The sequence below is a fragment of the Parambassis ranga genome, chromosome 24 (assembly GCF_900634625.1).
Source record: "Parambassis ranga chromosome 24, fParRan2.1, whole genome shotgun sequence".
In the NCBI taxonomy this organism is placed as follows: domain Eukaryota; kingdom Metazoa; phylum Chordata; class Actinopteri; family Ambassidae; genus Parambassis; species Parambassis ranga.
The window spans coordinates 8,656,258-8,673,470 of NC_041043.1; the positions used below are offsets into that span (position 1 = coordinate 8,656,258).

The 17,213-nt window shown below is 42.0% G+C and overlaps 1 protein-coding gene across 1 annotated transcript; it reads right to left on the minus strand.

Moving 5' to 3' along the window:
• Positions 1-2,475: 2,475 nt before the first annotated feature.
• On the minus strand, positions 2,476-10,154 carry tbx18 (T-box transcription factor 18). Its single transcript, XM_028397839.1, has 8 exons — positions 9,686-10,154; positions 8,335-8,497; positions 8,047-8,148; positions 6,970-7,141; positions 6,507-6,674; positions 5,639-5,703; positions 4,235-4,329; positions 2,476-4,017 (listed from the first exon to the last, which is right to left on the minus strand). Exons 1-8 carry the CDS (start codon positions 9,918-9,920, stop codon positions 3,476-3,478), a joined length of 1,542 nt encoding a protein of 513 aa, XP_028253640.1. The 5' UTR covers positions 9,921-10,154; the 3' UTR covers positions 2,476-3,475.
• Positions 10,155-17,213: the final 7,059 nt, after the last annotated feature.

Here is a 17,213-nt window from a genome sequence, read left to right on the forward strand (position 1 = left end):
GGTTGCATCATAGACTCGTAAGTGTGATCACTTTAAAGAGTTCTGCTCTTGAGGTGATGTTAGATGAGCCAAAAACTATAACTTTGTATAAAATGTTGCAGCTGTGAAGGGTCAGAAGGGCCAATGGAAAACTGAAGACTTAATATTTTGATAGCGTAGATAAAGACATCGTAGGCACATTCGACGCTAACGTTGAGGGTAACTCCCTTAGGGTAGCTACTCAGATACCGTCAATGTTTTTTCTCCCTCCCTGAGTGATGTAATAGCCACCTGGGTTTGCTAAGCTCTGTGCAACATACAACAACATTGTTTACATGCTGTGCAGGAGCTGCAGCCTTTGATAGATGGAATCTGCAGATACACTGTGATGGCCTGGTCTTCTTTTGCACCCCTAGCCATTAGCATACCTGACAGCAGCAGTTGATACAATGGATGCAGGATTATGTCGGCTGTATTATCAACTGATAATGGCTTTAAAAAGGAATATCGGCTTCATTCCAACATCGATAATTTGACACTGACTGAAATGTAGTGGCACATGCGTGAAAATTACACAAGTTAGTGAGTATGGATTATAAGGTTATATCTGCAGTGTGAATGTTGTCGGAAGTTTTAAAAATTAACAGCATAGTTGCTATTATAGTTGCTGCCAACGCAAGGAAGAGGAATGTCCCATTCTTTACTTAATAAGGAGCTGAAAAGCTCACAAAATTAGCTGCTATAATTAACATGAGTTTCTGTAGTTAACTGTCGTCATGACACACACGTCTACAAACTAAGATATTACACCACGGAATCGACTCCTTTCCTTATTCTTTCATTCATGTCTCACTTCATAGTCTATGTCTATATTAGTATGCCTAAGCTGGCGTGAATGCATACCCACACATACAAACATGTTTTAGAATGAAGTCTGATATCTCTCAGCTTTGATTTGATCCCTCGGACCTTTGGGGATATTCTGTGTCGATGAGATGCTTTGGCAGCACTGCTAAGTGTGTATTTATGTGCAGCTAATGTTAACATTAAATCAATGTGGTCTATGTCAGATAATACTAGATGTCACATGTAAAGATGATACATTAACTATAGCGATTTGTATTATGAATTATGAAAGTTGTTTTGATGACACATTAAAATACCCGCTAACAAAGAAAAAGGCTCACAGGGTTTAAATATGAACCTGACACTATTTTTATTTACCTCATAACATGTATATAAGGATTAGTTGGTGTCTCATATCAATCATTATTATGATGTGCCTTATGTTTTGATTTCCTAAAATGGAGCAAAAACCTGCTACAACTTGTTCAAACCTTAAAGGCACACATACACTGCTACCCCTAGTTCTTTCCTTCCTACTATGTCCTCCTGTCCTCTTCCTCCTGGCAGATAGCGTGACAGATCTGCCACGTCGACACCTGGTTGTACACAAGTGTTAATGTCCCCACCTCAGTTGAGAATCACTGGACCACTGACACCATGCAGAACTGTGTATGCATGAATATATGACTGTGTGTGTGTGTGTGTCACAGACTGTGACAAGCAAAAAAGAAAGGTGATCCGTATGATGTATTGTGCGTAATAGCTGTTTGTGTGTGTATCTGTGTGTATCTGTGTGTGTGTGTGGTACGGATGCGTCAGGCAGGGTTTCTGTCCCTTGTCACTCAGGAACAACAAGCCAATCATTCCTAGGTTCTAAAATAAGCCCCCCTTCCCCCCCCCCCCACATGTGCTCCTCTCATCAGCACCTCTCACCTTCAGAGTGACAGGAGACAACTGAGGGGAAGGGAGGTTAAAGGAGCTGAGGAAACTGGTGACAGCAGGCAAGTCAGAAAACCCTGAAGTAAGGTTGTAGGTGCAAAGACACACCATCCCTCCCCACCACCACCAGCACTACTAGTGTGTAATGAAAAGTCCAGTGCAGAAAAAAAACACTTTTTCCATAACTACAAAGTTTTTACATTTTCAATCCATGTTTACCGTTTGTGTGCAGCTGCTGAAGTTTCATCATGTGTGTGTGTGTGTGTGTGTGTGTGTTTGTGTGTGTCAATTCTCAGGGATCTAAATGAACTTTAAGACTGTGAGGTCACACACTCGCTGACAACTCAACCACCTGTTCCCACACACACATACACACAAATGTGCATGGTGACAGACATCCACACCTTCACACCCACATACATATACACTGCACATTCTCTCCTGTGACTAGTCACTTTGGCAGACTTGAAGGTTTTAGTTTGCACAACTATTACACAATAAAGATGATGTGTATGTGTTATCTGCTGGTGCACTTGGCTGATAGTTTGTGTCCATATCTGAGAGGTGCAAATGGAAATAAGCGTTTTTTTGTTTTTGGAGCAGATGTGTAGTGGTTGCTTTCATTCAAAAAAACACCCACACATGGAATTAAATAATAAAAAAACCACGTGAGATCTGTTTAAATTATCAAGACATCATCGCATCATTTGACATGTATATATATATATATATATTTTTTTTTTATTTGGCTCCAAAAAGTCACAGAACATGTTAATGTCCTTGCTGATATAGTGTGTTTGCAAAGAAAGGCTTTTTTTTCAAGTCCAGGTTAGGTCATTATGTACCTGACCCAGTCTAAAGAGCAGAAGCAGGTGCATTGGGGTTTTTAAGTGCGAAGGGTCACACAGCCTGTTATATACACATCTCTCCTCCCTCTCGGCTATATACAGAGTCATGTACCATTACGTCTGTGTCACACAAGAAAAGATGTCCTCCTGCCTGACATCCAAACAGCTGCATCAAGTAAAAGTCGGTCAAACCAAACACAGAATATGCAGATCAGTTCATCATCCATTTCTCTGCCACAGCTTTACCCTCAGTAGTCCATAACTACCAGCTAAATATCTCCTGTGGTCTTTGGTTGCCATGATGTAATTCTATTAATATGTGTAGGACCCCTAATGTTGTGTATAAAAGTGTTTTGAAAGGCCGTGCCTGTAGTGCACATTATTATGTGGACGATCAGGCATGTAACGAGGGGAGGTTTACAAGTTTTTACAAGTAGTGTTTAGTATCTCCATCCAAAGTTGGCAAGTTCATGGAGGCACTGCAAAATGCTGCATGTGTGTATGTAGTCACTGCTTTATTGCCTCCTGCAGGGGTTTGAAGTGCTCGCTTTGCTTATGTGGGCCAGCCCAGTTCCAGCCCAGTCCAAATTCAGTTCCAGTTGAGTCAGAGAGTTTCATCATCTGGACTCCTTGTTCAAAATGTTTGTTCCTTTACTGATCACTGCAGCTGCTCATAAGGTGAGAAATATTCCCTTCAGGTACTGCTGTGACACATGTGTTCAGAGATCTGTCACTCTTCTGTTTGTCCACAGTTCAGCATGATGCTTGTACAACACGTGGATAATTAATTCATAGAACGTTCTGTACCAAAAGCAACTTACACCCATTCCATGGTGTCATTTTCTTTTTGTGACACATTAAATTCAGCCCATGTGGGCAGTGACCTGCGAACTCCCGCCTCCCGTCTGGCTACCAGCCAGTCCTAAAGTCCGAGAGTCAAACAAGAAGCTCTGCTGTCCTCCGCTGAGCACACCCAGACTGTCCGTTAAAGTCCCACTGGGAGACGAGCCAAGGAAGGCACTCTGATGATTGGCAGTGGCAGCGGCGGCCATTTTATCAGGGCTGGCAGCAAGGCGTGGTGAGGGGGGGAATGTGTAACCATACAGGCTGTAGGGCGGTGTGTGGAGACGTAGCCCGGCGTAACCCTGTGAGGTGGGGCTGGACAGATAGCTGAGCTGAGAAGCAGGGAGAGGCAGGGAGCAAAATCCTTCGCTGTCGTACGCAGATGGACCTCTGGGAGGGGGAAACGGCTCTGGGGGGTTGCTGTAACGGTGGAGCGGGTGTGTGGGCCGGCTACAGGTGTAGTCGGGTGGGCTGAGAGGGCAAACCTGGAAAGGTGAGGAGCATGGAGATGTGGAGAGCAGGTGAGATGATGCTCCAACTCCTCCATGAGCTCCTGGGACTCCTACAGAAGGAAATACAGAAAACAGAAAAGTGAAATGACAGTGATGCTCCTGGAGTGGCTCAAAGACATAAATATGGTGGCAAGATCTTGTATCTTAAACAGTAATGTTGACCACAATAATTCCTAAGCCTTAACTAAATGTACGTACAAACCTTTTTTGTTGTCATCATATGCTTTGGTAGATTTTGTTGAAAAGAATCCTGGAAGCAAACCTTACCTTGCTTGGCCATGCCAGGAATGTCCTCAAACGTGAGAGTCCTTAGAGATGGACGCCAGAATGCGTAAGACTCCACCAGAGCCTCCAAACCCATCCTGTAACACACACACAGATGTACACATAAGCCCTGCTGACACATAATCAATACAGTCCCTTAAAACCCTTCCAACAACTCTTTTCTGCAGTCAGTGATGGAGCTGCGGCTTCACTCTCTCTGGGTCCTGCATTACGGCAACCACCTGGCGGCCATGTTAGTCGCTAGTGGGGCCTCTCTTGCTATCTCCATGGAGACCGCAGGTAATGAGGAGCATAAACGCCACGTTGCTATTGGCTGCTGCTGGTTGGGTGCTCGGAGGTAATTGCTTTCACGCGGCTTTTTACGGGCGAATCAGAACGAAGGAGCAGGAAGCCGCAGCAACGATTTATGAGGTGGGACTCCCCTTCCCCCCCAATCTGAGTCTCCCTCCTCCTCTAGGTGGGGCAGAAGGGTGCTGTGGAGGGGTAATGCGAGTGCTCTGTTACCCCTCGTTAGCGTGAGGATAAAAGTCCTCCCCCCTGCGGGGTTGTAGCCACTGTGATAATTTAGACAAGCTGCCCAGAGTGGTTCTGTGTGCTCCAAAGGCAGCCTATCAGGGCAGAAGTTTATTTAGCAAACTGCTTAACTCTTCCTGTAATATTTAAGGGGGAGTTTTTTTTCAGCCTTCCTGAGTTTAACTTTTATAGGGTCAGCTGTCAAGGTCCCTGGGTTATCCATCTCTACCTTCCTCCCTCTCACATTTTCTGTCTCACAAATTCCCTCTCCTTCTCTTTCTCCTGCTCTCCCCTCCTCTCTAATGATTTCTGTGAGGCCTCAGGGGAGTGGCTGTTTGGAGACTGTTGGAGTTTTACTGCTGTGTTGTTTTAATGCTGTGTTTATATATGTTTAGAAATATGTTTATACAGATTTTCTTCAGGACACTTTTGACTTTTATTATTTTGCTGTTGATGTTTATGTTCCCGAGGCTGGCTGGAATCTGACGCTCCATTTAGGTTTGCAGCTGAAGTAAAAGCCCCCCCCCCCTTCTCTGTCTGTAACTATGCAATTGCTGAGATTAATTTGCCTTTTAAAGTTAGCACATTTAAATAAAAAAAATCTATCACCAACAAACCATAATAGTATGTGCCACGTCTTTTCAGCTTAGTCAATTTCTTTTCTGCCATTTAGGACAGTTTTAATGGGAAGGCTGTTCCACATTTTCCATTAGAAAAAATAAATAAATACATAGCTTTGCTCCCCATAAAATCAGACTGAAATAGCAGTGACAAAAACCACAACCAAGCCAGAATATTATGCAGTCATGCATCCCGCACTACCCCTAATACACTAGATAATGTGAAAATCTTTGTGGTTAAAAATGAACTCACCGGTTTCTGCCAGAGTCTCTGAAGCCTTTGGCAAATGGGTTTCTGTCAATTTTCAGCCTTGTAATCTGAAAAGCAAAATAAGACTCTAATTATTTCCAAAAAATTTTGTTATTACAAAGCTCATGATAACTGGAAGTTTTTTTCCCAGACAAAATAATTTTCCTTCTCTGTAATCTTTCAATCTGCTCCAAAAATAAACACATTCATGGGCATAGTTAGCGGTGCTGTTTGTGTGCCTGTGTGTTTCCTTGCACATATATGTGACTTTGTGTGGCTGAACGCATGTATGCAGTTAATGTCTGTTGGGCTGCTCAGGCTGTGGGTGGTGTTTAAGGCCCAGCTCTGTGACCCGCATCCAAAAGGACTTTTATAGGCATTGCCACCATGTTCTGACTTCAGCCATCATACGCTGTGGGCTGGCCAACCTCAGCTACGTCCCCCTTTAGAGCAAAAATCCAGAAAAACCAGCAACTTTCCCTCATTTAAGAAACTGGCTTCAGTGAGTGAAATCCATAAAACGGGAAACGCACAAGCAGTGTACAAGTACTTAAAAAAAATCTACTGTTGTTTCTTAACAGTCAGTCCAGTAGGCCCATGTCAGTCTCTGTTCTGCAGAAAGTTGCACCTCTTTAAATGCAGGCCAGGTCAGGTTTTTACACAATACACAAAGTAAAATAGTTTCTCTATGCATTTTCTTGGATAATTCTAAAGTTAGATGATGTCAGGTATAGTTGCAGAAACTGGATTTTATCTGGGCCTGTCAGTGAAGCGGTGCATGCTGAAAATGTAATTCTTTTTGGCCATGTTTGGTTCATAGCTGTGTTGCTTTTAAGGTGAGTGGTGTTTGCATGGAATTCTTCTGTGCTACCTGTTGGTTCTGATATGCTGTGACGGTGGTGAACACGGTCTCTGGGAAGGAGAAGGTTCGGGTGCCTTCCCCAGCTGGGATGGCTCTCACTGGGGATAACTCCTCTCCGCACTCCTTACGGATCACATGGACCCGAGGTTGGTATTTGTGCATGGAGTGCAGAATGATCTGAGCAGGGCAGGAAAAAAGTACTGAGTGAGGCTTTTTGGACAATAGCACTTTTATATTATTTACAGCTGTAAAGTATGTATGTATGTAAAAAACGTTTTTTTAGCACTAATAATGTAGGTTTTTGATATTAATATATATCTGTAGAATTTTAAAGAGTACTATGCAATTATCAGATTATACATGTGTACAATCCTAGTCTTAATATATGGACTACTTTAACAGAGGCCACAGGAGGCCATACTGCATATAAAATTGACATATGATAATATCATAGAAATATTTAATATCATACATGTCCTTGGTCGTCCAGTTCGTTGTTGGTCAGTTTGAGTTTGTCAAAGCTGACCACCTGACGCATCCACGTCTCTCCTGAAGCCGGGGAGTCCGGGTGGATGTACACTCTGGGTGGCACAGGGGAGTCCGCGTTCCCCGCTACCATCCACTTGGAGCTGTGATACACGTACCTTTACAATACACACAGACATACAAGTTAACAAGTGAGCACAGATTAAGAGTGTCCGACTCATTTTTTTTTTGTTGCGCACCACTTTGACTCCGTAAATTACGCACAGAGGTGTGGTTGAAAGAAGCGACTGTGTTGTCATGATGTGTGTGGCACATAATATCTATTTATCTACAATTGTCCTATCAAACCTCCAATTAGTCTAATTAATTTATGTCTAAACAATGTATAAAAATTATTGCACCCATCTTGAATGTTCGCTTCAAGTTTGTAACACACATAAAGCAATATTAATATTGTAAATATTTCCAGGGTCCTCTGCATCCTGCCTCCACTGTCACAGTCACCGAGTAACACGTCAGTCATCACTGCGCCGCGGCGCAGAAAGTGTGTTCACAATGACCGTTTGAAATGATAGGCCTACAGTCTAGATAGCATGCAAAGACTTGGCCGCACTGATACCGTCGCACCAACGCGCTGTTTACTTCTCGTTAGAACGACGTTTGTTGCTTTGACCTTCCAGGGTGGAGAGGTTAGGCGTCCAAAAGGCCCTTTCCAAAAGGGACGGCCAAACCGCCGTGACAAAGCACCGGTGCCAAGCGCCATTTGTGGAGAGAAAGACCTGGGGTTGCACAGTTGAAAAATCTTGGGTTCACCCTGAGCATTGTATCTGGAGTCTAAATTTAAGACTACATGCTTACGAAAATTACTGAACCGGTTTCTACAGGACATGCGTGTGAGACTGGATATTTACGGCCCCTGTATCACCTCCCATTATTTGTCATATATTAATTTGGCTTTTGTCAAATATTTTTTTTAAATCAATAAGTTATCACCACGTTTTCGCAGCATATTTTACCAGCTGTATATGCGGTGTGCCGAGTGTGCACGCTGTGTGAGTCCTACCTGTATCGTTTGTTGTCCACCGGGATTATATCCATGGCAATGTAATACTGCTGATGTGGGTCCAAACCCGTGATTTTGACACGCATAGCGGGGAACATCCGCCTGACAGGAAAACCAAATAAATCTTCTGTAATGCGGATTTCAGCTACACATACACTCATTTTAATAATAATAATAATATACTTAAAACTTAATGTTTTAGGCAGATATAGTTTGCAGTTTATTCTAAGTCTTTTGTCAGTCCAAAGTTTATTTCTCTTTTTATTTTCACCATTATCGAGCTCTTACCGTCCAGCCTTTGTGATAATCATCTCCGTGCCTATCTCATGGAACCGTTTCCACAGGTCTGATCCTTGCAGGTCCACGCGGGTCTCCTCTCCAGTCCCGGTTACCGGCGCCGTGCACAAAGCTGCGGGCTGCGGGCTCTCCAGGAGCGCGTCCTCGCTCTCAGCTGCACCGGGTTAAAAAAAAAAAGAAGCCAAGATTGACGCGTTTCAATGATGAGGCAAACCAAACATTTTACAAGCTATTATACCTGTATGCTGTCCTGTGTCTCAGAGACAAATGCACAACTGAAGACAATAAAAGACTAACTCCAGCTGGACGGGACGGGATAACTGCCAAGGTTATAGCCTTTAAAGTAAGTTAAGCATATCGCTTATAAATGTGACTATAGCCTCATAATAAGTGCACTATACAGCCGCCCCATTTAAGCACTGATAAAAACACATGCAGCCTAAAAAGGTCATGAATTAGCTCATTGCAATATTAAATAAATAAAAAATATATATGAATGCACTGCTCCAAGTATTTAAGATTATTATTTTTTAAAATACGGTTAATATTTGGTATTTCTTCACTCAGTCAGTGCCAGTAGGACATGGACCCCCCCCCTATGTAATGATTTTCATTCGAGTGCTTGACTTTAATATCGAGGATGTGTTTGGAGGGCACCCTGACAGCAGTGTTTATGTGTCTCACCGCTGTTGTTATTTGCGCCATTCAACGCAGGCCTCCCCAAGTGGTGGAAATTTATGGACACAAGACACGGGCCTAACGAGCCCAACTAACAATGAAACAACTCCGCAGCCCAAAACGCATTTCTTTTAAAACTGCAGCAGATTTCAATCCTAATTTGTCAGGACCGGTCGGTTTATGCTTTCTGCAGAACTCCTTCGCCTGTGCAGTTTCCCCTCTGCCTTTATACGCTGCTAATTGGCGTGTTTATGATTGCAACACAACTCATAAAGCCTCTCACATTAGTCACACTCACACCACTCATATTTACTAGACCGGGGCAGTGATATGATATCACATTCCCGCTGAGTGGCTCTGACTCAAGCCCATTATTGTTCTTTTTTTATTTTTATCTGCATTTCTGCATCTTGTTAACTAGATTTTTCCACAGAGAGTGAGCAAAGTGGTGAAGGTAAAAATACATCTGCTTAAGAGTAAAACAAAAGTTACATCCCTTCTTTATAATACAGTAATGTAGCAACAGATGCGCACGGCTTGTGTGTAAAAGGTTGGAATAACGGCCCTTATAATGCAGGAGACAACAAGACAATGAGTGATTATATGGAGTGATTTTACATGAGTACATATTACTATTATTATTGTGACATTATTGTGTACTTACGGGATCCATCACTTGCACACTCTGCTTCACTTCCCCGGTCACTGGTGCACGCTCTGTCGGCCCGCAGTCCCGGACTCCCCGTTATATCTGAGACATCCGTTCCGTCCTCATAGCCGGGGGACACCGCCTCCAGTTCGATTGTCCTGCGTCGTTTTTCCGCCCCGATTAACGCTTCTACCGAGAATGCGTGCGCCTTGACGCTCAGCGCGCACGGAGACCTCCGCTTCTCTGCCATTTCTGTCGGAGATGAAGGAGACGGCGTCTCAGGCTTGCAGAGAGCAGGAAAAGTTTCAAACCAGGGCCAAGCAGTCAAAAAAAAGGGAATCCACGATGGCAGTCCGGTCCTAGCGGAGAGGACAGAGTCTCCGTCCTGGAGCCGAGGCAGCAGCAGAGGAAACACAGGGACTATAGGACGAGCTGTAACAGTGTCTCCGGATGCCGTGCTGACTTTTGGAGAGTGTCAACAACCGAGCTTAGAGGAGAGCCGGAGAGAAGGGCCTGTCAGTCACAACACACGGCAACCAATCGCGAGTGATCACAGCCCCCCGGAACTTTTCTCTGGTCCCGCCTGCTGTGGGGGGCCGCTCGTGCCGCCTTATGTGGTAAAAGTAGAGCTCGTGAATGAATCATGTCTTCAGGCGAAGAAGCGCGAGGAGCGTCCCTGTGGGGGCATCGCGCGCATTTTCACACACCGGCACAACATGCTTTGCATATCTGCTCATTAGTACCTTCAGCACGGGGGCCACAGGGAACCCAGGGTAGAGTCCAGTAAAGTCCAGGAAAAAGAAAAAAGATGCTTGTTTATTCATAATCATTAAAGTGGATCAAATAAATCACATTCAAATGCACGAATAACAAACATAACAAAACAACAAACAAAAATATTAGTTTGTGCCCTTCAAAATAAAAGTCTTATGACATGCTTTTTTTCATGTCATTTTTTATTTCACTTAATAAAACATGATTTCACACGGCAAAAGCTTTGAATGATATTTAACTTTTAAAGTATTTTTTTTTTCATTTTAACGTGCAGTTTGCAGAAAACGTGTGTGCATTATAAACTAATTAGGGCCATGCACTGCAGAAAGTAACCATCTCATACATATCTTAAATTAATATATTATAAGCTATTATAATCATATTAATGTACATTTACATATCATATATCCCTACATGATATTTATTAAATTAGCATATTTAGTGTAGAAATATAACAAGGCTTTCTAACCATACTTGCAGTGTTAAACTTGAGTTAATCCCTAAATGAAATTTAATTCACGCCATAATCTGGTTAGGTGCAGCTGTTCTGAGATGCGTTTTTTTCTCTCTCTAATCTTCCACACTCTCAAGGCCGCGCAGATGAGCGTGTGGTCACGCAGGGAATGCGCCTGTTTGCGTGAGCGTGAGGGCAGAAACCGGCTATAAATAAATAAGACCGTGAGTAAGTTTGCGGGTCTTGATTTCTTGATGACCCCTTTAACAACATGGAAGACACAAGACTGTGATCCAATAACCCCCCTTATGCAGTAGTTCATAATTTGTTAGATTAAGGTCTGATTGGAGTTTGATCATGTGAGATGTCATAATTCACATAGGGATTAAATTACTGTCCTGTTTGCTTCTGAGCCGTTTCCTCCGCTAGAATCCCAGCGAGGCCTCTGCAGGCTTGTTGGTTAAATAAACAACACGTCGTCATCGTTTATTGGCATAGATTCGGTGTAAAGGACTGGACGCCAAAGAGACTCTCCGTGCCCGTATCAGATCAGCAGCTGCGTGTTTCTCCTCCCGTGGGCATTTTGAAATGTCGCTTTTCTTTGTGAATCTGAGATTTTAATTTACTTTCGATTCGACATGAAACCGCCTGATTTATCACAGAAAGCCTGGACGTATTTAGACGAATAGTTGAAAATAAAATCAACAAACAAACACGCTAAAAAAAAAACAAAATAAATGAAAATAAAACATGTTAATAGTAAACTGGAATAAATGTAGTAAACCTTCATAAAATATAAAGTATTTATAAATTAAATAAAAAAATATAATTTTGATTAAATAGCAAAAATATATTTTGCCATATGGAAGATGTAAGCGGATAATATTATCAATTACACCATGTGTATTGATTTTAAATACATTTTTCTTTCATCACGACCTTACATTAAACCTTTAAAGGTTAAAAAAAACATACAAAATGTTGCTATTTTGGAAACGGGGGAAAAAAAACTCCTTACTAATAGAATCTATTTCATGATATTTTTTTATTGATTTTTATTGTATTGATTTTTTTGTTTACATTTTATTATTGAACTGATGTAAAATAATCTTTCCTAGCCTGTAACTGAGGTTCATGAATTATGGGATTAATTATAATCCCATCCCATAATAATGTAATTTTATAGACCGACTTCAATAAGTCAAAAAACATTTTTAAAAACATGTCCCAACGACGTCTTAATGATTAAAATGAATACATAGAAATATTTCTTATCATTTATTTGTTTATTTGAAGCAAAAATATTAAAAACAAATCTAGATATTAATCATCTGTCCCCACTAGTCTTGACAGTTCTGCGTACAACCTTTTGTAATAGCCTATCGGACTTTTGCTCTGCATGTTGGGCTTTTATTTCTTCTTTTTAGGCCCCTGTCAGCACCTGGCCTTGATTGGATAATAGTTAAAAAGCAGGATGTCAGGTTTAAGCAATAACTTGCAGTCTTTATATGCGTCTACATGGGCATTTTTTTTCAACATAGGCTATTTTTGTCCAAAAAGTGTAAATCACAGGTTGCTCACTGAAGGCTTCCCCTCCATCCATGAAACACTGCCTGCTGCTGCTGCGCCTCTATAATTGGCTCTGGCTGTTGCTTTGATTTATTAGCTATACGGCTATATGTAGTTTGCAGTTTGTGCGTATTGAACTTTTTTTTTTTAAGAACAGATTTTAATATAATTATCATAATGCTTCTAGTATTCGTTGTGTCTATTTGTATTTCTATAAATTAATGTAGTCCTTCGGTTAGCTAAAATTAGCCTATGTGCAGGTGCCTGTTTACAGAGTGAGTTTTAAAGGCAGCTTAGCCCATTAGAGCCCGGCACAGTTATACAAGTATGGTTTTAAAAATACATTTCGCCACTCTGAACGCAGGCGTAACGCAGCGCGCTCTGAATAGGCTGTTTATTAAAAAACCTTTGACATAATTACCTGTGAGCTTTGAAGGGACGTGGGGTGGGGTAGCAGTGCCAGAGCAGGGGAGTCTGGGTAATACATTGTTAACAGTTATTTAGCGCGTGCTAATGGGCACGTGGAACACTGCCAGGGCTTTTATGGCGGAAGTGGCATAGGAGCAGGGAAGGTGTGTGAGTTTCTCTGTGAGTGTGAAAGTGTGTCAGTGAGAGGGAGAGAGCTGCACACAGTGAAACAGGGATTCAGTGGAGTGATTTAAAGTATTGATCTGTAGTGCTATGCTAGGAAAGATTAATCAGATTTTGCCTCCTCCTGTCACACTTGCAGCCTCTCTTTGCTGGGTCCCAGCTGGGAGCAGCTTTAGACCTTCCATATGGCTCCACAAGAAAAAGCCATAACTTGGAACTCCATGCCTATCTGCAGTTGTGGCAGCGCTGCAAACCAAAATGACTGGAGGGCCCCTTGAGAGCAAATCCTGCTTATGCTGGCTCAGAGTCACTCGTCATCCATGTGAAGTGACCCCTGCCCTCTTTCATAAAGTTAACCTTCCATTGAAAACGTGGTATTTACTGACACGCTTGATAGAAATTGATGGATCTATGACATTTATTGAATCCTTTTACAAGCTGGTCCTGGTCTTGACGCCGTTTATTCAGGCCTCTGTGTGCCTCGGATGTTATTCAAGTTGAACTCCTGCTCTGGCTGCAATTGCTTGTCTCATTCACACAAGCACACACACACACACACACACACACACACACACACACACACACACACACACACACACATAGATAGAAAAAGACCAGTGAGATGACTCACGTTTTGTACACCTCTGAGTTACAGCCTGGAACGGATGAATACATTCTCTTCACAGATCAAAAGTGTCTTTCTGAGCAAAGCAGCATGCAGTCTGTCACTGCCAGTTTATGTGATTAACAGGCAATTTAGCAAAAATGAATTATATTGACTAAGACAGGGAGCAGTCATGCGGTGCAAATGGTGAGACAAATAAAAAAAAGGGTGATGATACCTAATTTGTGTGATGGTTTTCTTAATAGAATTTACAGTGTGTTGTCACTGTGTAGCTAAGGGAGAAGTACAGGGAGGTCACGCGACGTAAGTTAAAAAAAAAAAGCTTAATTTTTAGGAAGCAGCAGTGGTTTTAAACCTCGCACAATGACTGGAACAGGGCTGAGCGTTTGGAAACATCTGTCTGATGGTGGATATAATCCGGATTTTCTGTTTTCAGGTAAAATGTTATCATCTCATTCAGTGTTCATGTTCATCAGTAGGGGCTATAGAGGGAGGCTCTACTAGCAACACTGATGGCACTGATAACAACCAATAATGACCCTGGGCTGCAATGCAAATACATTTAAATCTCCTGGAACTTCTTGATGAGTTTAAACGCCTTTGGATTTGGGAACCTTGGAAGTTTAATGATGCAAGAAGTCTTTCCTGATAATCTGCAGTATACTTTAAGCAGCGGCGCTGTGAGTAATTGACTCAGAACTTAAATCAGAGGTCAGCAGCTCTGCAGGATTGGCTCCAGTCATACACTGAGTCAGCAGGAGATGCAGTTATACGTGTTCCTCAGGCTGATCTAAGCTCTATTAATTACAAAGCATAGTCCCAATTGGCGGAAGTGAACTATTTATTTGCTGGCATTGAACACACAGTAAAAACAGGTTAAGCTGAATCCTCAAGACATCTTGATCTCAGGCGTTGCCAGGGTAACCTGATGCTTTACACAGGGGGGCCAGCTCACCCATGGATGCTGGAACTTGGCAGGTTTTGGACCCCGATGTGTGCCCTTAAGCAAGGCGCTGGACCCTTACCTGTGCAATGATTTTAAGATGATAGAAGCAAATGTAATGTTGTGTTTTAATGCAGTAACACAGCAACGAAACAACTCATCTCATTACCTCACTGCCTCTTTTTTCTGCCTTCAAAGACAGATGGGGTGGGGGTGGGGGGGGGAGCAGTCAGGATGAAGAGAGAACAAGCGAGCAGGTGCTGTTTTTATGGTTTTCTCCTTCCATCGGAGAAGAGGTGAAAACATTTTCTCCTCTCATAACCCGTGAAACCACATGAAGACTCAGTCTGAATGGTGTGTGTGTGTTTGCTTGTGTGCTCATGAGGTCATTAAGAGGAAGGATTGTGTATGCAAAGGTTTTGATTACCACCTATCGTTTACTGCCAGAGAGTTCTGGAATACGTAGGTGTGTGTGTGTGTGTGTGTGTGTGAGATGTGGGCAGTCTGTCATCGTGTGTAATCACCACTCTGTTGTTTCCTGTGATCAGTCTGCATAATGAGCTGCTAAAAAGTGCACAGATTAGAACTATGGTTAATTAAGCTCAAAGTAGTGCAGTCTTTTTGTTTTGCATGTTCGTCTCTCACTTTTCCATGCACACACGCAAACATACACACTCTGCTAACGAGTGCAAAGCTCATCACAGAAACACCACAATTTGAAAATACCAACAATCATAAAAAACCATACAAACATCTGCAGCTCGTAACCGACGTCTCAGGCTAACCCTAGCACACGTGCCTCTTAAAACTGGAGAACAACGGTTATTTTCATCTCTTAGATGTTTGAGTTTTATTTCTTTTCTCTTTCTCCGGCTCAACTGGAACCATTTAGGCGTTTTTTTTTTTTTTTTTTTTTTTTAATCAAAGAACAAACTCATTAAAAATGAGAATTGGCGGTGAAGGCGTCCGGTAAGCCTGCCTCTCCCTCTCCCTGCCTGCAGTTCAGCATCCAGGCCAGCACTAACTAGCATTTAGCGCAAATGTAAGGAATGTCATTTTATTACTGTATGTTCAGGAATGTCTGTGTTAAAGCGTGCACAAAACATACATAAAGGCCCATGCAAAATGTGATTACTGTGTTATAAAAAAATAAATAAAACATTTCTGTGTTTATCCTCAGTGCCTGTTACTATTTTTAATCCTGTCTAATTGGTTATAATGACAGTTGTAAATGTGCAGAGGAAGAACAAACTGAGTGAAACACAAACCATCAAAGCTTTCAGGAACCACTGTGCATGCTGATTCACAGTCTATAGCACACATGCAAAAAAAAAAAATGTCTCTCACATCCATTTATACTCGATATGAAACACCACAGGCCATTTGTCAGATGTAAGTAACTGTTCATTACTTACATGAGTTACCCGTGTTCGGATTGAACAAACACAACGCATATGTGCACCTTTATGAACAAATTCCTCCAATCATTAATAAGAGGTTTCTGTAGGAGTCATGGAGTTGTCACGGTAACGGTAATGGTTTAACATAGGTCCAAATTTGTCAAATGTTTCAGAGTTGCCCTCAGGAAAACCCTCTAGAGCTGATGTTGGAGTGAAAAATCACCTTTTTCACAGTAAAGTAAATACGGATTTAATTAAATTTTAAAAAGTCCAACATTAAAACATAAAGAATAGCTTGAACAGAATTTAAATCATGAAAAAACATGACCATACCAAGAGGAATTTCTGCACTAATACACAGTACACACAGTACAAATTGCAAACATAAACAACACACAGTAAATACATAGAGAGACACTAGCTATGGTATGTTTTTTGATTGGTTTAACGCCTGTCCAAGGTGAACTTGCAGAGCTCATTTAGCATATCATCATGCAGGTTGGTTGTGCTATAGAACTGATTGGCAACCACTATGACCACTCCATGAAAGAAAGTCAAATTAAATGACAGAAAAACATTTTTTGGACATCTCTCCTAAATGTATTTTAAAAATGTAGACCTTAAAAAGTGACTTTTTTTCATATTTACTAGATACATGTGGTCTATGATATACAACTTATCATAGATCTATGTCTGATCATGATTGATAACATTTATCAGTAGCTTTTGTGCCTACATTCTTACACACACACACGTTATGTTCGGGCATCTGTGTGCACATCTCTGTGTTTGTAGCCGTGTAGCTGCAGTGATACAGCCTGAGGGGGAAATGTGTTTTTGATATAGAGTCTCTTCCTCTCCCTGCATGCGTCTAATACTCTCCCTCTTCCCAGGATAACAGGGTCACAGCATGGAGACCTCAGCGACTCCACACCTGGAATAACACCACCCAGAATATCCGCTCCGCTCCGCCTGTGAGCTGGTGTGTATGTGCATCAGAGATAGGGAAAAACGTGCAGAGTGAGAGAGGCTTTATGAATGACAGAAAGGAGGTGGTCGTGTGGTGCTTTCAAGTCATCTGTCTCACTAATTTCTCTTCCTTTTTTTTTCTCTGGCTCTTTCTTTGACACATACTCAGACACAAACGGCGCTCTGGTGTTTTTTGTGATGGCCTGTTTTGCAGGCAA